Here is a 21,589-nt window from a genome sequence, read left to right as displayed (position 1 = left end):
TAAGTTTAACTAAAGAGATGAAAGACTTGTACACTGAAAACTACTACAAACACTGCTAAAAGAAATCAAAGATATAAATAAATGGAAAGACATCCTGTGCTTGTGGACTAGAAGACTTAATATTGTAAAACTGTTCACACCTCAGAGTTATCTACAGATTCAATGCAATCCCTATCAAAATCCCAATAACAGTTTTTGCAGAAATAGAAAAAAGTCCTAAAATTCATATGGAATCTCAAAGGACCCTGAATAGCCAAAACAATCTTGAAAGAAGGGAATGAAGTAGGAGGCCTCAGACTTCCTGATAATTAAGATGGTGTTGCAGTGGCATAAAAACAGATATACAGACCAATGGAAAAGAGAGCCCAGAAATAAACCCTTGCATATCTGGTCGAATGAGTTTCAACAAGGGTGCCAAGACTACACAATGGGGAAAGGACAGTTTCTTCCACAAATGGTGTTGGGAAAATTGGATATCTACATGCAGAAGAATGAATCTGGACCTCTACCTTATACCACATACAAAAATTAACTTGAAATAGATTAAAGACCTAAATATAAAACCTAAAACTATTAAACTCCTAGAAGAAAACATAGGGGAAAAGCTTCAGGACATTGGATTTGACACTGATTTCTCAGACATGGCATGAAAAGCACAGGCTACAAAATGAAAAAACAGACAAATGAGACTACATCAAACTTAACTTTTGCATATCAAAGAAAATAACAGGGAAAAGGCAACCTATGGATATTGCAAATTATATATCTGATAAGGAATTAATATGTAGAATATATAAAGAACTCCTACAACTTAAAAACAGAAGACAAAATAACCCTGTTAAAAAATGGGCAAAGGACTTGAATACACATTTTTCCAAGATAGGCAAATGGCCAATAAACACATAAAAAGATGCTCAACATCACTAATTATTAGGGAAAGGCAAACTGAACCCACAGTATCACCTCACACCACAAGGATGGCCACTATCGAAAAAGAATGGGACTTCCCTGGTGGTCCAGTGGTTAAGACTCTGCACTCTCAATGCAGGGGGCCCAGTTTTGATCCCTGGTCAGGGAACTAGATCCCACATGCTGCAACTAAAAGAGCCTGCACACCACAACGAAAAAGAACCCATATGCTGCAACTAAAGATCTGCATGCCACAACAAAGATCTCACAAGCAGCAATGAAGATCTCATGTGCCGCAGCCAAAGAACCCGCATGCTGCAACTAAAGAACCTGAATGTCACAACTAAAAAGAACCCGCATGCTGCAACTAAGGATATGTGTGCTGCAATGAAGATCCCGCATGCCACAACTAGGACCTGGTGCAGCCAAATAAATAAATATTAAAAACAATAACAAAAACAGAAAACAGGAAACAAAAAGAAAATAGCAAGTGCTGGTGAGGATGAGCAGAAGTTGGAACCCTTGTGTACTGTTGGTGGAAATGAAAAATCATGCAGCCACTGTGGAAAATGGTATGGAGGTTCCTCAGAAAATTAAAAACAGAACTACCATATAATCCAGCAATCCTACCTCTGGGTACATATCCAAAGGAATTGAAATCAGGATCTTGAAGAGATATCTATACTCCCATGTTCACTGTGGCATGATTCACAATAGCCAAGAGTAGAAGCAACCCAAATGTCTATTGACAGATGAATGGATAAAGAAAATACACACAATGGAATATTATGTAGCCTTAAAAATGAAAATCCTGTCACATACTACAACATGGATGAGCCTTGATGACATTATGCTACGCAGAAAAAAGCCAGTCACATAAGGTCAAATACTGCATGATTCCATTCATATAAAGTATCCATTGTAGTCAAAATCCTACCAAGGGCTGAGTGGAGAGGTGGGAAGAACTAGTATTTAGTGGGTACAGAGTTTCAGTATTGCAATATTAAAAAGTTCTACATAATTCTTGCTCAACAATGTGAATATACTTAAATGTACATTTTAAAATGGTTAAGATGGTAATTTAATGTTATGTGCTTTCTACCACAAAAAATAAACTCATAAAACTGTAAAAACAATCCAACAAAAAAACCACACAAAAAAATTTTAAAAGCCCGTAACTTGACCAACCAAAGAGGAATCTATTAGAAAGGAAATGAGTTCTTAAAAAGCAGTCAAAATAAACAGTTATGGAAAAGATTTAAAAAAATTTTTTTTAAGGATTAAAGGAAATGATGCAAATTTGATCATTAGAAATGCTATCATTAGAAAAATCAGAACACACTTTTTCTGAAGGGAATTATGAAAGCCAAGGCAGGTGACTGGATAGGTGCAGGTGAGGCTATTAAAAGCTGAACTGTTGAGACTGGAAGGTGGGGTTCAAACCCCAACTCTGCTGCCATTTCCTAGCTGGGTAATCTTGGTCAAGTCACTGAACCTCTTTGACCCTCAGTTTCCTCATCTATAAAACAGGAATAATAATAGTACCTACCTTATAGGTTGGGATTGTTGGGAGGAACCATACTTAAAAGAGTATCAGATACCTAGTAAGGGTTTGTTAAATGGTTATTCTCCCTCCTGGGCTCATAATGAGGAGACTTGAGTTTTCTACACAAGCCTTTGAGGTGGAGAAAGTGGCTCTCAACTATTATCTCTCATGATGGAGGGCACTCTTACACGGAATGCCAACTTCTAAGCCTTGGTTCTCTGTCACTCACCCAAGCCCCGGCGTCTTTTCACTGGCTCCACCATCCAAGGTGCTTTCCCTTTCTCCAACAAGGTGATCACATTTGGCCTCCGAAAGGAAAGTCCTGCACACAGGAAAAAACACTGGAACTGAGCATCATGTGTGCACCACAGCTGTTACAGCCAAGTGTTGTGTCAACAGAAATGGCGTTTATTAGTGCAAAAGGAGCAAGGAGGATGTGAAGGATAGGTGGAGAATGAGAAGGATGAACGTTTAGTCACAGCCAGCGGAGTTACTCATTTCTAACTCTACAAAGCCAACTATTTTCATGAAAAGTTGGACCAGAAATTCCTGAGGCTGGTTATTCAGCTATTGCCTTTCTGCTCCAAGCCCACCGTCCTCTGATCTGCTGTAATCCCTACTTCTATGCCAGTTGCTCCCTGTCGGCATCCACCATAGGGGTACTGGTGGTTTCAATTTCTACTTTTCTTTTTTGCCCTGCGCTCCCAGAACTAGCCTCATCTTGCCCCCTCCGGAGGATAAACAAACCAGGCAGTGCACCCCTCTCCTTCAGAAGTCTGACTCCCTACCGCAAAGTCCTAAAAACTCCAAACTCTTCCCTCTGTCCTCCCAGCCCTAGGATGGTGGCTGTGTCCTACAGTTACCATCTCTGTATCCAATATTCTTTTAATAGTACCTGTTAAGTCAATTCTTTATATTAAACTCTTTCTCTCAAAAACAACCCAGGTGTCCTCAAAAGGTTACATCTGCTGTTACTATATGACCAGCATATACCACTCCTAGGTATACACCTAAGAGAAATGAAAATACACATCCACACAAAAATGTGTATGTGAACATTCATAGCAGCAGATTCGTAACAGCCATACAGTGGAAATGGCCCAAATGCCCATCAACTGGTGAACGGATAAAGAAAATGTGGGATATTATTTCACCATAAAAAGGAATGAGGTACTGATACATGCTACAATGTAGATGAACATCAAAAATATTACCTTATGAGAAACAAGCCAGACACAAAGGACAACATATTTGATTTCATTTTTATGGAATGCCAAGAAGAGGCAAATTCATAGAGACAGAAAGTGGATTAGTGTTTGCCTAATCTGGGGGGATTAGTGGGCAGGGTGAAATAAAAAGTGATTTATGGGGCTTCCCTGGTGGCGCAGTGGTTAAGAATCTGCCCGCCAATGCAGGGGACACGGGTTTGAGCCCTGGTCTGGGAAGATCCCACGTGCTGTGGAGCAACTAAGCCCGTGTACCACAACTACTGAGCCTGCAAGCCACAACTATTGAGCCCGTGTGCCTAGAACCTGTGCTCCACAACAAGAGAAGCCACTGTAATTAGAAGCTGGCATACTGCAATGAAGAACAGCCCTCCACTCTCCATAACTAGAGAAAGCCTGCGTGCAGCAATGAAGACCCAATGCAGCCAATAAACAAAAAATAAAATAAAAAAATAAATTTATAAAAAAAAGTGATTGATGGTGGGTTTAGGCTTTCTTTTGGGGGTAATGAAAATGTTCTAGAATTGACTAGCGTAACTGATGCACAACTCTGTAAATACATTTAAAAATCGATGAATTGTATGCGTCATACAAATGAATTGTATAATATGTGAAGTATACCTCAATAAAGCTATTTCAAACAAACAAACTGGAGTGGCTTCTGTTTTCTCAACTAGACTGACTGATTCATGTTCCTCAATGGGCCAGCTGTGGATTATGGGAGCAGGAGAGCCTTACCGAGAGAAACCAGATTCTGGTAGTTTTCCAACATGACATCTTCATACAGATCCTTCTGAATGGGACTCAGCCATTCCCACTCCTCCTGGGAGAAGTAGATGGCCAAATCCCCAAATGTGACTGCTGCCTGAAATGGAAAATCACATGTCCTTTCACTGTGGGCTCGTGCTTCCACATGGCTGGAGAAAACGTTGGACTTTCAAACATGGGAGACACATGGTGCCAGGATTCTATTAAGGAAACATCTGCGGTTCTGAGATCAAAAGGGGCAGGTGTGTTAAATAAAACACAATGCAATATGATAAAGATTTTGCTGCATAAAAAGCGTATCAACTTGGATTTACAGGGCACTGACAAAGACAAGGCACTTTTCTAATTACTCTGCATGTACTGGCTCATGCTGGCCAGTGACTGGGGACCACAGAACATTACAGATGAGGAAACTGAGGCCTAGAGAGGTGAGGTGACTTACTGAAGATCTAACAGCTTGTAAATGGAGGAGCTGGGGTTCAGTCTGTGCGATGGGGCTTCTGATTCATGTCCCTAAACACATGTGAGTATGCTATACATGGCGAAAGTTTATTTGCAGATGTGATCAAAGTTACTAATCTATTGACTTTAAAATAGGGAGAGCAGCCTGGATTATCCACGTGGACCTGAGGTCAACACAGGAGCCCCTAAGAGTGAAGAATTTTCTCCAGCTGGTGGAAGAGGAGAGCAGAAAGGGAAGTTGGGGAGATGTGAAAGGTGAGTGGGATGTGACCTGTTGTTGCTGGTTTGAAGATGGGATGAAGGGAGCCACATGAAAAGCAGAAGGAACTAAATTTTGCCAATAACCAATGCATTCAGAGAAGGACCCTGAGCTTCAGATGAGACCACGGCTGCTGACACCTTGATTTTACCCTTGTGAGACCCATAGCAGAGGACCCAGCTAAGCCATGTCTGAACTCCAACCCACACACTGTGTGATAATAAATGTGTGCTGTTTTGAATGGCCAAGTTTGTGGCAATAGGGAACGAATATATATAACTTAGAGGGCAAAAGTGTCTATTATGAGAAACTGCATTGGAGAGGCTTATTGTAGACAATCATTTGATCATCTAAAGTCTTGAAACATGGTTACTTCAGGAGGCTGACTCACTGGCCTGACTCCAACTAACTCAACCTGAATACAGGGTTATGAAGAGTCTCTTAAAGAGATTTCTTCTTGTAAATACGGGTTGTACATGTAAAAACAAAGCAACATCAAGAGATTAACTCTGAGCACAACATCTAATCCTCCTCTGCCCGAGCAGGTCCCACCTGGGCACTCATGTCCACCTCGAGAAATCATGGTGGCTCTGGTCTTCTCTCTGGGGAGAGCAATCCTCCCAGCACAGGCAGAGACCCTGGAGATGCTGAACGAATAGGAGAATGGTCACGCGCACACTGAGACAAAAGGACAGGGGGCCGTTGAGTGGGTACCTGGGTCACTGGAGCCCTTCTCACGCTCCCACCCCCTGTGGTGATGGAAGGAAACCAGGGACTGTGTCTTGGTTGGGTCTCTGTGGGGCAAGATGTTCCCATGGAAGGAAAGCAAATGGTTTCTTGCAAGATGGAACTTTCCCAAAGGACGAGGAATCACTACTTACCTTGGACTTGGATTTCCCGCGTGCAGCAGGCATCCTTTCCTCCCCTTTGAGGGTTTGGATTTGGAGAGTGGCCAAGTGCTGAGAAGGCAGGGCTGGGAAAGAAGAGAAGTCATGAGTCTGACTGGGCCTTTTGGGTGGTTCAAGGGTCTTTAGGGTAAGAATCCCCTGGGCCCACACCTTGGTCACACACACATGCACAGACATGCACACTGTGGGAGGTCAGAACATCTGAAGCCTTCCTGCCCCTTCTCAGGATCAGGGAGGGACCACAGCCAACACTATCTGTTCTTAAGATCACAGCAGGCTCCATATCAGGAGGCAAATGAGATGTGCAGACACCTGTTCTCCCATTTGACAAGTAATTGTGAAGTGCCTACCAGGTGCTAGGCAGTGTCCGAGGTGCTGGGGAGAGAGCAAAGTTAGAGCAGAGAGGTACTGGCTCCCAAGTACCTTATATTCCAGCAGGGAAGACAAGTCCATACAGAATAGTGTTAGCTGAGGTCACTGCTATGAAAGAAAAAAAGGACCTGAGCAGGGGATGGAGTGACAGTGTGGTGGGGAAAGGCCTCTCAGAGGAGGCAATATTGAGCTGAAGTGTGAATGTAACGTGAGTGTGAGCCACCTGGGCACTGGGAGGAGGGCATTCTGGGTAGAGGTAAAATAGGTGCAAGAGCCCTGTGGCAGGCACATGCTTGGCGTGTGGAGGGAAGCCAGAAGGGAGGTGGGCTGAAGCAGAGCAAGCAAGATGAAGAGTGGTGGGCTAGGTGGTGACTGCGGTCAGGAGGGGCCAGATCATGAAGGCGTGATAAGCAGTTTGGAACTGATCCTAAGTGTGATAAGGTACCGTGGGGTGGGGGGTGGCTGAGCAGAGGAATGATGTGGCTAGCTTAACATTTAACAAAAATTTTTTTTGGTGGCTCTGTGGCAAACTGGGTGTGTGTTGGTGGTGGGGGATGGGGGAAGCAGGAGCTGAAGAAGGAACTCATTAGATAGGTATGCAGAAATCAAGAAGGGTAATCTCAACGGTGTGCATTAGGGTGGGAGAGGAAGAGGTGAGACGTCAAGTATTACCTCCTAAGGAGGCCCGCTATCACCCTGAGTCACTCTGTACCTGTGCTGTCCAACGTGAATGCCAGCAGCCATGTGAGACATGGAGTTCTGGAAATAAGAAACTGAGTGTTCAATTTTTTTTAATTTCAAGTCATTTATTATTAAAACCATAAAAAATGATAAATATCAGAATCACTGAATTAAAATTTATTAATCTAAAATTAAAAATTGATCCTTAATTCAGTTGCTGTAAAACTTTTAAGTATGTTTGGAACAACTTAGGTATGTGAATCTACTTTTCCAATGGTAAATTTTATGAAATTTAAATACAGATCAAATATCTCCAATGAAAACTGAGTGTCTGGACTGAGGGGCACTGTACATGTAAAACACACCTGTTTATTAAGACTCAGGAAAAAAAAGAAGAATGTAAAAAAAATCTCACTGATAACTGTTTATATTGATTACAAGTTGAAATGGTAATATTTCAGGTATACGGTATTGAGTTAAATAAAATGTATTATTAAAATTAACTTTTAACAACTAATTTGTTTACTTTTTTCAATGTGGCTGCTGGAAAATTTTAAATTCCGTCTTGCATTAGGTTTCTACAGGACCCACTGCTTCATACTATAGAGCCTATGCCATTCTACTGCTCCATTTTCCATGTAGTACCCCTGGCTTCCTGAAAATGGCCTGTTTACACAGGTACCACCCCCCCATGTGACCTGGGCTCCATGAGAGCAGACACCTTGACTGTTTTGTTTACTCTCTCCTCCGTGTCTGAGACCATGTCCTGCGCAGAGCAGTGCACAACAAAAATTATTGACTGGGACTTCCCTGGTGGTCCAGTGGTTAAGAATCCGCCTTCCAATGCAGGGGACTTGGGTTCGATCCCTGGATGGGGAACTGAGCTCCCACATGCCTCAGGGCAACTAAGCCCTCGCTGCAACTACTGAGCCCGCAAGCTCTGGAGTCCAAGTGTCACAACTGGAGAGAAGCCCGAACACTGCAATGAAAAGATCCAGCATGCCACAACTAAGACCTGACACAGCCATATAAATAGAAAAAAAAAAAAAAATTATTGACTGACTTAGTACCAGTCTGGAACGCTTCCTGGCATGCTGAAATTGGGGTGGAGTGCAACCATTTTATGTTGAAACCACAGCATAGAGAAACAGTTTCTGCCAGCGGTCATTCCAAGCCCTCTGAACTTGTCTTTGGAAAAGGGCAAGGTCTAGAAAAGGCCGAAATGCAGACTTCACAGAAACGAAGGATTCTGAGGTAGGGAGATGCTCCTGAATTATCCAGGTGGGCTCAGTGTGGTCACACAGCCCTTATAAGAGGGAGGCTTGAGGTCAGAGAAAGATGATGGAAGCAGAGTCAGAGAGAAAAAGGTCTAAATACACTGTGCCACCAGTTTTGAAGATGCAGGAAGGGAATGCAGGTGGCATCTAGAAGCTGGAAAGGGCAAGGTCACAGATTCTCCCCTAGAGCCTCCAGAAGGAACACAGCCCTCCTAGACCACTGCAGGCTTCTGACTGTTGGAACTTGTAGGAGAATGAATCTGTGTTGCTGGAAGCCACTAAGTTGGTGGTAATCTGTCACAGCAGCAACGGGAAACAAATACAGTGACCCTTCCATCTGTTCCTTCCCATTCATGTGCCCTATAAGTGGGCTATTCTTCTGTCAATGACCTGGTGCTAAAAAAGTGCATAATTCAGAGGAATCTCAGGGATGGGCTAAGGCCAGATGAAAGAGGCTGGCTGGAGCTCACTGAGGCTGGCCTATGAGGTCACTCCAACAGGGCAGAAAGGAGCCATGGGATGCCAGCCCTGCCGAACTCAGACTCACAGGTCAAGAAGGAGCTTGGAGCCCTGCCCTGTTTTCACCTGGTTTACAGGGAAGGGCTGGGTGACCTGGTGTGTGTTAAACGCATCACTCTTAAGTTGGACCACCTGGGTGTGACTATTTTTATTAACTGTGCTACCTTGGGCAAGTTGCTTAACCTCTCTCTGCTAGTTGCCTCTCCTGTTAAACAGACACAACACAGAACTCCTTCTGGAGTTGTTGTGAGGATGTAATATCTACATGTAACATCTGGCCTTATTTTGCCTCCCATGAACTATGAATTCAGGTCCTCAACTCTCCCCTTCTTCACACTGGCCTCCTTGACAATCCCTGAAGGTGGTGCCACAGGCCTGCCTTAGGACCCCGCCGCCTGCAATGCTCTCTCCCCTGTCTCAGCTCCTCATTCCTTTCCATCTTTGTTCCAACCCCATCTTCTCTGTGAGGCTCACCGTAACCATTCTATTTCATGCTGCAACCTGCCTCTGACCTTCCTATCCATCACCCCCCTACCCCCACCCCCACCCGTCTTCCTTCCCCAATCTGACTTCTCTTTTCTTCACAGTTCTCCTTGCAACTAACATGCTATGTGATTTGCTTCCAAGTTATGTCTGGTGCTTACAGTGTGTCCCAACCACTTGAGTGTAAGCCCCAAGTGCCCTGGACCAGGGTCTGGCCCGTGGAAGGGGCTTGCTAACTATCTGCTACCTGAATGACTGAATGGTCCGGTGGAAAATACTTTCTTTACCATCACTTCTTCAAGGAGCCCTCCCTCCTCGGCCCCCTTGTGGGGTAGGGGCCTCTTGGACATGCAGCAGGTGCTACTTCATTATGTGGGAAGCTAATTCTATTGTTACTACATCTGTCTTTGCCTTCACCCCCTGGTCTCCACTGCACACTCTGAGTTGACCAACATTCCTGTGTGTAACTGTGTGACCTTGGGCAAGACATTGAACTTTACTGGGTCTTAACCTTGATCCTTTATGTCTACAAAAGGAAGGGGAAGAGCTGCTGCTGTGAGGAGCACATAAGGCAATTATCATGGCAGCTGCATTTATCACTATTATTGTTATTAGTGTGGGGTGTGGCCAGTGCTGTGGGCTGTGAGTCTGGAAGAGGCCTAGTTACTGTCCTTCTGTTCACATGCTCTGGGGAAGCCCTCAGGTGTGTGCATGCTCAATGTGCTCAACCCCTGGATGACAATACTGCCTCCCAGTTAATAATAAGGACCTACTGTATATAGCAAAGGGAATTCTACTCAATACTCTGTAATGACATATATGGGAAAAGAATCTAAAAAAGAGTGGATATATGTGTATGTATAATTGATCCACCTTTCTGTATACCTGAAACTATCACAACACTGTAAATCAACTATACCCCAATAAAAATTAAAAATTTTTTTTTAATATTGTAAGCATGAGAATGAGAGCTGTACTGGATACTCTGTATGAATTATATGATTTCATCTTTAGTGCAAACTGACCACATGGGGTTCAGTTTCCATTTTGAGGATGAAAGAGGGAAGAAGACTTGCATGCTGTCACAGAGCTTTAAGTAATGGAGCCTGGGTTTGAACCCCCTGTCCACATGCAGCACAATCTGCCCTCTTGGTGCAAGATAAGAGTTTCCCCTTGCTGTCCTCTCTGGCAGGGTTTGGGAGATGTCAGTGTGGCACCACAGTTATGAGATATTCACCTTTGTTATACCAGAGTGCTACAGGATTTCGGGAGCTTTGGAGCAGGCCACGTTAAATTTGAGGGGTTGTGGCTCAGTGACAAACAGAGTGACCTGGCCTTCAATTCTCTGACTGTGCTGAGCAAGGGTTCCTGTGTGTAGAAAATGGTAACAAAGAATCCTGGATGCCTGAATTCTCTCTGTATTCAACCTTGGAATAGCGGTGTGCTGGGTAATTTGTAGTGTCTGCCAGTTTTCATGGTGTAAATACTCCCGCCAGGGTCCACTGTAATATATCAAATTGATGTCTCCGAGCATGCAGCCGGGGAGAGGAGTGCACAATGGGTTCATGTGAGGCTGGGCAAGCCAGCTCCAGCACTCCACTGCCACGTGGCCTCTGAGAACTTTTGACTAATGGCCCTGCACAGTAGAGAAGGGTTAATGGCTAGCTCTGTGGCCTGAGAACACCCCAATGCAGCTGCCCCACAAGATAAAACTCTTGAAATCTTCTGCTCTGAAACATCCATACAACTTTTACATCCTACATCATGATAAATCTGAGTTTGTGTTAATATAAAAATCATGTTTTAAATCATTTACCAGATTCTTCCCTTCTGATTCCTCAAGTAAAATGGATTGCTCCAGGAAGTGGCATCGCATCCATCCTGAGGTTTCTCATGGCTGTTTGCACTCGTCACACACCCCAAACTGAAGGAGAACGATTCTTGTCCACAAAATAATTTTCCCCGAGGAACTCAGCACTGCTGGGGAAGAAAGAACAGCAGTTTGATATTAGATAATTCTGGATTCAAAGCTTGCCTCTGCCAATTATTGGCTGTGGGAGAGCCACACAAAGCCTCAGTTTGCTCATCTGTGCAGTGGGGTAAACAAAACCTGCCTCACCCTTAGCTGTTAGAAGTTTACATCAGATATCTCCAGCAACAGGCACATGATTATCTCTTGCCTTCCTTTTCCTTTTTAATTCAGTATAAAACAAGTATCACCAAGGAAGCCTGACACTAAAGAGGGCTGCAATAAGAATTCTCACACAGTGCTGGTTGGAGAGAAACTGACAATTTGGCAATATTTAAGACTGAAGGTGCACATACCCTTTAACTCAGTAACCTCATTTCTGGTACTTGTCTTCAGATGTTCTTGTGTGTATATGTAAAATGACAGGGTTTGTAGGAAGAAGCAGTACAGTCCTTCAGTGAAGGGCATCCATCTGGAGCCAGGCTGCTTGGGTTAAACTTCCAACTTTGCCCCTGCTACCTGTGTGACCTCAGACATGCTCCCTGTCCTCTTTGGGCCCGAGCTTCCTCAACAGTCAAATGAGGCAAATAACAATGATGATTCCATAGGGCTGTTGTGAAAATTAAACATGAAAATGAAAACATGCAACACACTTAGAAGAGTGCCAGTGCTAAACAAATGTTAGTTTTTTTTTATTATCATTATGTTACTGAGTCCAATCTAGTACTGCTCGCCCTACAACAGGCCAATATGTTGAGAGACAAGTTGCTGGGGCAAGGAATAGTGACTTTATTCAGAAAGCCTGCAGACTGAGAAGATGGTGGACTCATGTCCTAAAAAACCAGCTTGCATGAGTTAGAATTCAATTTTTTCATACTAAAAGGGGAGGGAGAAAAGTCAAACATTGTAGAGGGGATGTGTTAATTTCTTCCTTCCTGCAGTCATTCACAGATGGGCCTGGTCAGAATGTTTCCTATGGGTTAAACAAAGGTATTTTAGCTTAATGCTCATTACCTGGGAGGCAGGGTTCCCAGAGATGGGCCATTATGTATAATTTAAGCTTATAGGCAATATCCCTTTAGTGACTAACTTGTAATAGAACACAAAGGTCCTGCAAAGAAAACCCAAAGTCAGTAAAAGGAAAGAAATCATAAAGATCAGAGCAGAAAATAAATGAAATAGAAATGAAGAAAACAACAGCAAAGATCAATAAAACTAAAAGTTGGTTCTTTGAGAAGATAAAATTGATAAATCTTTAGCCAGACTCACCAAGGAAAAAAAGGGAGAGGACACAAATCAATAAAATTAGAAATGAAAAAGGAGAAATCACAACTGACACCATAGAAAAAACAAAGGATTATAAGAGACTGCTACAAACAATTATACACCAATAAAACGGATAACCTCAAAGAAATGGACAAATTCTTGGAAAGGTATAATTTTCCAAGATAGAACCAGGAAGAATTAGAAAATATAAACAGACCCATCACAAGTAATGAAATTGAAACTGTAATTAAAATCTTCCCACAAACAAAAATCTACGACCAGATGGCTTCACAGGTGAATTCTAACATTCAGAGATGAAACTGGCACAACATGGTAAAGCAATTATACTTCAATAAAGATCTAAAGAAAAAAAAAAAACATTTAGAGAAGAGCTAACACCTATCCTTGTCAAACTCTTCCAAAAAATTGCAGAGGGAGGAACACTCCCAAATCATTCTACAAGGCCACCATCACCCTGATACCAAAACCAGACAAAGATATCACACACAAAAAAAGTACAGACCAATATCACTGATGAATTTAGATGCAAAAATCCTCAACAAAATACTAGCACACAGAATCCAACAACATGTTAAAAAGATCACACAGCATGTTCAGGTGGGATTTATCTCAGGAATGCACAGATTCTTCAATATGTGCAAATCAATCAGTGTGACACAACATATTAAAAAATTAAGGAATAAAAACCATATGATCATCTCAATAGATGCAGAAAAAGCTTTTGACAAAATTCAACACCCATTTATGATAAAAACTCTCCAGAAAATGGGCATAAAGGGAACCTATCTCAACATAATAAAGACCATATATGACAAACCCACAGCAAACATCATTCTCCATGGTGAAAAACTGAAAGCATTTCCTCTAAGATCAGGAACAAGATAAGGATGTCCACTCTCACCACTCTTGTTCAGTATAGTTTTGGAAGTCCTAGCCATGTCAATCAGAGAAGAAAAAGAAATAAAATGAATACAATTTGGAAAAGAAGAAGTAAAAGTGTCACTGTTTTCAGATGATATGATATTATACATAGAAAATCCTCAAGATGCCACCAGAAAACTACTAGAACTAATCAATGAATTTGGTAAGGTTGCAGGATACAAAATTAATGCACAGAAATCTCTTGCATTCCTATACACTACAACAAAAAATCAGAAAGAGAAATTAAGGAAACAATCTCATTTATCATTGCAACAAAAAGAATAAAATACTTAGGCATAAACCTACCTAAGGAGACAAGACTTGTACTCAGCAAACTACATGACACTGATGAAAGAAATCAAAGATGACAAATAGATGGAGAGATATACCATGTTATTGAATTGGAAGAATCAATATTGTGAAAATGACTATACTACCCAAAGTAATCTACAGATTCAATGCAAACCCTATCAAATGGCCAATGGCATTCTCTACAGAATTAGAACAAAAAATTTTACAATTTGTATGGAAACACAAAAGACCTTGAATAGCCAAAGCAATCTTGAGAAAGAAAAATGGAGCTGGAGGAATCAGGCTCCCTGACTTCAAACTATACTGCAAAGCTACAGTAATCCAGACAGTATGGTACTGGCACAAAAACAGAAATAAAGATCAATGGTACAGGATAGAAAGCCCTGAGACAAACCCATGCACATATGGTCACCTAATTTATGACAACTGAGGCAAGAACATACTATGGAGAAAAGACAGCCTCTTCAATAAGTGGTGCTGGGAAAACTGGAAAGTACACGTAAAAGAATGAAATTAGAACACTCCCTAACACCATACACAAAAATAAACTCAAAATGGATTAAAGACCTACATGTAAGACTGGACACCCTAAAACTTTTAGAAGAAAACATAGGAAAAACACTACTTGACATAAACCACAGCAAGATCTTTTTTGACCCACCTGCTAGAGTAATGAAAATAAAACAAACTGGACCTAATTAAACTTAAAAGCTTTTGCACAGCAAAGGAAATCATAAACAAGATGAAAAGACAACCCTCTTTTGTTGGGAGAATGGAAGAAAATATTTGCAAACGAGGCAACAGACAAAGGATTAATCTTCAAAATATACAAACAGCTCATGGAGCTCAATATCAAAAAAATAAACAACCCAATTAAAAAATGGGCAGAAGACCTAAATAGGCATTTCTCCAAAGAAGACATACAGATGGCCAAGAGGCACATAAAAAGATGCTCAACATCATTAATTATTAGAGAAATGCAAATCAAAACTACAATGAGTTCACACAGGTCAGAATGGCCATCATCAAAAAATCTACAAACAATAAATGCTGGAGAGGGTGTGGAGAAAAGGGAACCCTTTTACACAGTTGGTGGGAATGTAAATTGATACAGCCACTATGGAGAACAGTTTGGAGGTTCCCTGAAAAACTAAAAATAGAACTACCATATGACCCAGCAATCCCACTACTGGGTATATACTCTGAGAAAACCATAAATCAAAAGGACATATGTAACCCAATGTTCATTGCAGCACTATTTACAATAGCCAGCACATGGAAACAACCTAAATGTCCAATGACAGATGAATGGGTAAAGAAGATGTGGTACCTATATATACAATGGAATATGACTCAGCCATAAAAAGGAATGTAATTGGGTCATTTGTAGAGATGTGGCTGGACCTAGAGTCTGTCATACAGAGTGAAGCCAGAAAGAGAAAAACAAATTATCGTTCATATTAATGCATATATGTGGAATCTAGAAAAATGGTACAGATGAAGTTATTTGCAGGGCAGGAATAGAGACAAAGACATAGAGAAGGAACATGTGGACACACTGGGGGAAGGGGGAGGGTGGGACAAATTGGGAGATTGACATATATACACTGCCAGGTATAAAACAGATAGCTAGTGGGAACATGCTATAAAGCACAGGAAGTTCATTTAGGTGCTCTGTGACAACCCAGATGTGTGGGATGGGGGGCAGGGTGGGAGGGAGGTCCAAGAGGGAGTGGATGTATGTATACATATAGCTGATTCACTTCATTGTACAGCAGAAACTAACACAACATTGTAAAGCAATTATACTCCAATTAAAAAAAATACTTTTTAAAGTAAAAAAAAAAAAAATGTAAAAAAAAAAAAAGAAGAAGAAGAGTACAAGGGTTCTGGAACTTCGCTAGTGGTCCAGTGGTTAGGATTCCGAGCTTCCACTACAAGCGGCACAAGTTTTATCTGTGGTCGGGGGAACTAAGACCACGCATGCCACGCGGCTTGGCCAAAAAAAAAAAAGCAAAGGTTCTTCCCTATCACAATTACTACTCCTATCAAGAGACTGGAAACAACTGCCCATCAATAAGAAAATGAATGAATGTTACATGCACATATGGGACACTGTAATAGTCCTTAAAAGGAACAAGGTAGCACTATATCAGAGGTTCTTTACTGGGGGCAATTTTGCCCCCAGGGGACATTTGCAATGCCTGGGACATTTGTGGTTGTCCCAACTTGGGGGGTGGGGTGCTCCTGGGATCTAATGGGTGGAGGCCAGGGATGCTGCTAAACATTCTATAATGTACAAGACACTGCCCAGAGCAAAGAACAACAATCTGGTCCAAAATGTCAACTGTGCTGAGGTTGAGAAATCTGCTCTACATGTACTGTGTGAAATGATCCCTAAGATATGGTGTAATGAGGAGAAAAAAGGTATAGAGAAAATGCTTAGAAAAAAAACAAAACACAGGATACAAATATATGAGTTTGAAAAGGCACAGATAAGTTCTAGAAGGGAAAAAAAGAAGTTGGTAGCAGTGATTGACCCTGAAGAAGGGAACTGGATCACTAGGCTTGGAAACTCAAAACTCGCTTTTCCCTATCTATTCATGCTTTTGCGTTTTGTATCATATATATAATTTTTCAAACCACCACCACAAATAAAGAGGCTGGATCCCACACCACCTCAGGGTAGGGCTTAAACCAGGCCTCTCTTCCAAGTCCCAGACCATACGGTGAGAAGGGACTGTGCAATTTAGCACAAAGCTAAATTCCTGCTCCTAAGGTGAGGATGGCTAGAACCTGGATGAAAACAAGCTTAAAGAGTTACTAGACAGTAGCCATACCTCCCCTCAGGGCACAGCATCCCTGTGATCATGGGGAGCTGTGCTGGGTGTTGAGTTGGGGGTGGGTCCTGACATACCTGAAAACCACTCATTAATGCACCACTCTCACTGCTTCCGTTCAGCCAGAGTTTGTTTTTACTGTACCATCTATCTAGTATTTTAAGATCATCTCTACCCTGAACCTACCAGCCCCAGATGCTGGGGATATAGAAAGGTACTTTCTCCAAAAACCCAAGCCCAGCTATAACAGAAAACATAGGCTTTGCATTTGAATGTCAGTCCTGCCATTTCTCTGCTGGACGTGAAAACAGATTCGATTTCCTCGCTTGTAGGATGGGGCTGGGAATGTTCCTATTGCAGGGACTGTCAGGACTGCTTTTGATAAGATATTGAAAGTACCAGTCACTAGTATCCTCCTCTACCTTCCCTTCCACCAAATTAATTTCTTTCATTCTAAGAAGCCCCAGAGGAGCCCACATACTCTCACAGCTGTAGCTCTCAACCCTGTTTGTACACAGGAATCCATATTGGGAGCTTTTTAATAAATACTGATGGCTGGACCCCATGCCAGAACAATTAAGTCAGAATCTCTGGGAATTGAGTCCAGGCATGTCTTATTCTTATCTGCTAAGATTTCTAAACTATATGCAAGGCCATGGTTTAGAACTACTGCCCCAGTCTCTAAGCCTCAGTCGTGGGCTGGAGATCTGACCTTTCTCTGTTAAGGCCCAGACCTCAGCATTGGGGAGGAGAAAAGTCTCTGATAAGCTCAAAGCCAAACCCTTAGATTTCCTGATCAAAGGATCCCAAGGAGTCATTGACGGTGGCCTTTCTTGGCTTTGGAGTTGACTGAGATGCCCATGGGAGGCCTGGGTGTTGATACTGAAAACAGCACCCATTGTCACCCTGTAATCCCTCCACCCTGCTTTCCTTTTCAAAATACTTATTGCCACCTGTTATAAATTTAATTTTATCTCTCTGCTAAATGCAAGCTCCATATGAGTATAAACCTAGTTTATCTTGACTAGCAAGGTGCTTGGCCCATGGCAGGCACCTGACTGCTGAATGAGTGAGTGCCTCTCAGAGCCTACCCAGGTTGCACGACATGGACACCCTTTCTTTTCACCTCAGAAACATTACCCCTTTATCACCTCTCTCATCCAGTCCCTTCGTTTTTCTCCCCACCCTCACACCCTCATCGTGGTCCTGTACACCAGTGGTTCTCAGCTGGGGTGACTTTGTCCTCCAGCGGATACCAGGTTGTTTCTGAAGGGACTTCTGCTTGTTAAATTGGGGCAGTGGGGGTATGCTACTGGCATCTGGTGGGTAGAGAACAGGGATAATTCTAAACATCTGACAATACACAGGGTAGCTCTCCCCTGTCCCTCAATTATCTGCCCGAAAGTATCAAAGGGCCAAGGCTGAGAAACCCTGGTCTAGACATGGAGATGTCTCTAGACCCCTGTGTTATCAGGAAATACTGCTCCTCAGTCCCTGCCACTTCCCAGCTTGGGTCTTGACCCCACAGGCTCCCTAGGGACGTCTCCATCCAGGAATACCCTCTGTCTTGCCCTTCTAGGACCCTGACTAAAAAATTCTGAACTTAAGCTCGATTTAGACTTTACAATTATTTTATCTCTTGACCTGAAACTTTTCCTCTGGGGCTCTACTTTTTGCTTTTCTTTCTGTAGATTTTATTCTCTGGGTGTGGAATCTTTGGGGTTACTATGTTAATCATAAAGCAAACATCATTTATACCTTGCTTACTTGTGTCAGGCCCTGTTGTACTTAACGCTCACCACAAGCCTAAGATTGGTGCTATTATTATCCCCATTTTGCAGGTGAAACCGAGGGGCAGCAATGTAAGTGACCTCTCCCACAGTCACACAACTCCTGAGTGATGGAATCGGAAGTCCCAGAGTCCCCCAAGCTGCTCTGGTTAGGAAGCACACAACCATATGCGGCCACAGGTCCCAGAGACCACGGCAGACGCCGCCCTCCCTTCGAACGCACTAACGCAATAACAGACAACAAGGAGCAGCTGGGCTATTGGGGGGCACCGCTTCTCAGCTGGAGGAGGTCAGCTCCTCAGCCGCGAGAATGACCGCCCAATCTCAAGTTCAGAGATGCAAACTTCTCCAGCCCGCACCGCTGCGCTCCCACCTCTGCACCGGGACAACGAAAACCCACCACCGGCGCTAGAACAATCACCCGGGACCTACACAGGGTTTGGCGAGTGCCAAGCTCTGTAGTAGGTATTTCGCTATTATGTTACCACATTTAATTGGCCCAACGCTGACGCAGGTGCTGCTACCATCCTATTTTACCACGAAGGAAAGCCTCCCACCACCGCACACACAACGCCTTGCCAGGAGCCTGGACGCCTGTAAAGCCGCTCAGAATCCTCCCCACGGGGATTCTCCTTCCACGGTGACAGAGAGAGACGCACGACAGCGCGGCCGCTCACGGCCACACACTACAACCGCAACGCCGCCGACGCCCAGCCGCACCGCCAGCCGGTCAAATCACGCAGCCGCTCCAGACGGCGACAAACGGCCCCCTACATCAGTCCGTCTGTCTGTCTCACGCTCACACACGAACGCGCTTCAACAACACGAATTCTCAAAGCCACACTCACCCTCTGCCGGCCCCCCTCCCACAGGCGCAGTCACTTCTTCCTCAGGCAAACACCTCAGCCCTCGCGGTGGAACACGAACATACGAACACGGTCCGGAGGCACGTCCCCGTCAGCGGGCGGGCTCCGTCACACAGACACGCAGGGACGCCACGACCAGCCCTCCTCGCACAGCACAGCGACGCCAACACCCGCTCCAAACACAGTCCCTCACCTCACACTCCGCCACCACACACGCAGACACAACCCCACAGGCGGTCACGGGCGCAAAGACACAACCTCAGCCTCAGACACACACTCCTCTCTCTCTCCCTCTCTCTCTCCCTCTCCCTCTCTCCCTCTCTCCCTCCCTCTCCCCCTCTCTCTCCCCCTCCCCCTCCCTCTCCCTCCCTCTCTCTCTCTCTCTCTCACCCTGTCCTCGCGGGTCGCGTGCCCGGGGCGCCCACCTCTGCCGCAGCGCAGGCACCCGGCGCCCCCCCCGCACTCCCCGCGCCTGCGCACTCCCCTCTGCCGCTCCAGGTCAGCTCGGGTTGGCCCCGCCCCCTCAGGCGCGAGGCTCGTCGATGGGCCGCGGCCCCGCCCCCAGGGCGTCCCCGAGAGCGCGAGGCCCCGCCCCTAAACAAAGCCACGCGACGCGCAGGCGCTCACTCACCTCTCTCGGGACCATTCCCTAAGGCCTGAGGCCCCGCCCCCTCACACGCCGGCGTACGCAGGCGCGCTCGCGCAATCGGAGACGCCCTTGGGGGCGTCGCCGCTCGCGTGCCCGCCCGTGGCCCCGCCCCTGCACCAGCCTACGCAACACGCTCGGCCGCGCCCACGCGCAAGGCCCCCTTTGAGCTCCCCGGAGCCCCACCTGTCGCTGTCCTTATGAAATCACGTGGACGTGTTCAGGTGCTGAGGCCCTTCCTTGATCCCTTCAACCAAAACCAGCCTCCCCAGTGCGTCGACACGTTCCCGTCCAGGGGCTGGTAGCCCCAACACCCTCCCCTTTGCCCCTGGGGCTCAGAGGGGCCTCGAGCCAGGCTCACCCGCGGACCGTAGCGCGCGCTGGTGCGTGCGCACTGCGAGCTCAAGCTGCACCTCCCAGGAGCCTCCGGGACGTGGCGCCGTTCTGGACGGCTACGCCAGGATCGTGAGGTTGGGCGATCCCGGCCCGCGCTCGCTCCGATCCGTCCGGCCCGGAGACGGATGGACCCGGGAGAGGGGCAAAGGGATGTTGCTCCAGGCCAGGGGTGGAATCTCGCTTGAGCCTTTTCTGAACGGACAGCCCCAGAGTGCTTTGCGCCGCGCCTTTCCGGGCCCTAGACTACATCTCCCAGGAGCCCCTGCGGCTCGTTTCCGCCTCGTGCGGTGACGCGGCTGCGCCTAGGCCGGGCGGGGACGCGGGCGCCCTCCTGTGGCGGTGTGTGAGGCGACGGCGAGTCTGTGAGAGAAGGTGGGAGGTGTGAGCCCGCCCCTGAGGTGTGGGCTCGCGGGTCCCCGGTGGTGATGGTGCATTTGTGTGAGGCCCAGGTTGTTATTGTGTGTATGAACGTCTGTGAACGCGTGTGGCCACACTGTTGGGGTTGTGTACCCTTGTGATCTACGTGTGTGAGAAACCCAGCTTTTGTGGTTGTGTACGTGTGTGTGGAAATTTATGTTGAATGTATGTGCTCGGGCGTCTCCATGCGTCACGTCTGGCTGCTTTTGCACAATGCTGAGCTGAGCAGGTGCCGCAGAAACCGGCCCACAGAGCTTGAAATACTGCCTCTGTACATACCAGGGGTGGGTGGGTGTGTGTGTGCGCGCGCGGACCCGCAGGTAAGGTAGTGAATGTGTGTAGAAGCTACGGTTTCTGGAGCATGTGCTTGTACGCGCGTGCCGAGGTTTTGTGGTTGTGTATGTGCATATGGGAAACCACTGTGTGTGTGTGTCCAGTGTTTGCGTTTTTAGAGGTGTGTGTGTACCACACATTCTGATTCCAATTCTGGTGTGTAGATTTCTTCCCCCATCATCAAGTAACTTTCTGAAAGCAGCTGGGGGTCCTAGCAATTCAAGTCGGTTCTGACGCTGTCTAGCGGGTGGTAGGGGCAGGTCCCACAGGTTAAGTAAAGCCTGGGTCCCCAAGACCGCCCCCACCCACAGCAGGCGCCAGTCACAAGTCCAGGTGTCACCTGTGCTTCTGACTGTCCCACTCTAGGTCGGAGATTCCAGTGACCACCCACCCCACCCCCGC

General features: G+C 45.2%; 1 protein-coding gene and 1 non-coding gene across 18 annotated transcripts in view; one reads left to right on the top strand and one right to left on the bottom strand.

The window, feature by feature from the left end:
• Nucleotides 1-20,629, bottom strand: part of ZNF667 (zinc finger protein 667) — a 47,086-nt gene extending 26,457 nt beyond the window's left edge. Inside the window, exons 1-8 of one of the 17 annotated variants that reach the window (XM_057719609.1) lie at nucleotides 20,228-20,322; nucleotides 11,736-11,989; nucleotides 11,227-11,390; nucleotides 7,946-8,110; nucleotides 7,163-7,213; nucleotides 6,052-6,143; nucleotides 4,420-4,546; nucleotides 2,685-2,777 (exon numbers count right to left, since the gene is read on the bottom strand). In XM_057719609.1, coding sequence (XP_057575592.1) covers nucleotides 2,685-2,777; nucleotides 4,420-4,546; nucleotides 6,052-6,143; nucleotides 7,163-7,213; nucleotides 7,946-8,024 — 442 coding nt within the window. In that variant the 5' untranslated portion in view covers nucleotides 8,025-8,110; nucleotides 11,227-11,390; nucleotides 11,736-11,989; nucleotides 20,228-20,322. The other 16 variants (XM_057719605.1, XM_057719604.1, XM_057719614.1 and 13 more) reach the window with 16 other exon arrangements.
• Nucleotides 1,006-1,078, top strand: TRNAE-CUC (transfer RNA glutamic acid (anticodon CUC)). The gene has a single exon. It is a non-coding gene; the product is annotated as a tRNA-Glu (tRNA).
• Nucleotides 20,630-21,589: the final 960 nt, after the last annotated feature.

Source organism: Hippopotamus amphibius, unplaced genomic scaffold, assembly GCF_030028045.1.
Source record: "Hippopotamus amphibius kiboko isolate mHipAmp2 unplaced genomic scaffold, mHipAmp2.hap2 H_1, whole genome shotgun sequence".
Classification (NCBI taxonomy): Eukaryota; Metazoa; Chordata; class Mammalia; order Artiodactyla; family Hippopotamidae; genus Hippopotamus; species Hippopotamus amphibius.
The sequence above is the reverse complement of the archived record's forward strand: the minus strand, read 5'-3'. Positions and strand labels throughout refer to the sequence as shown.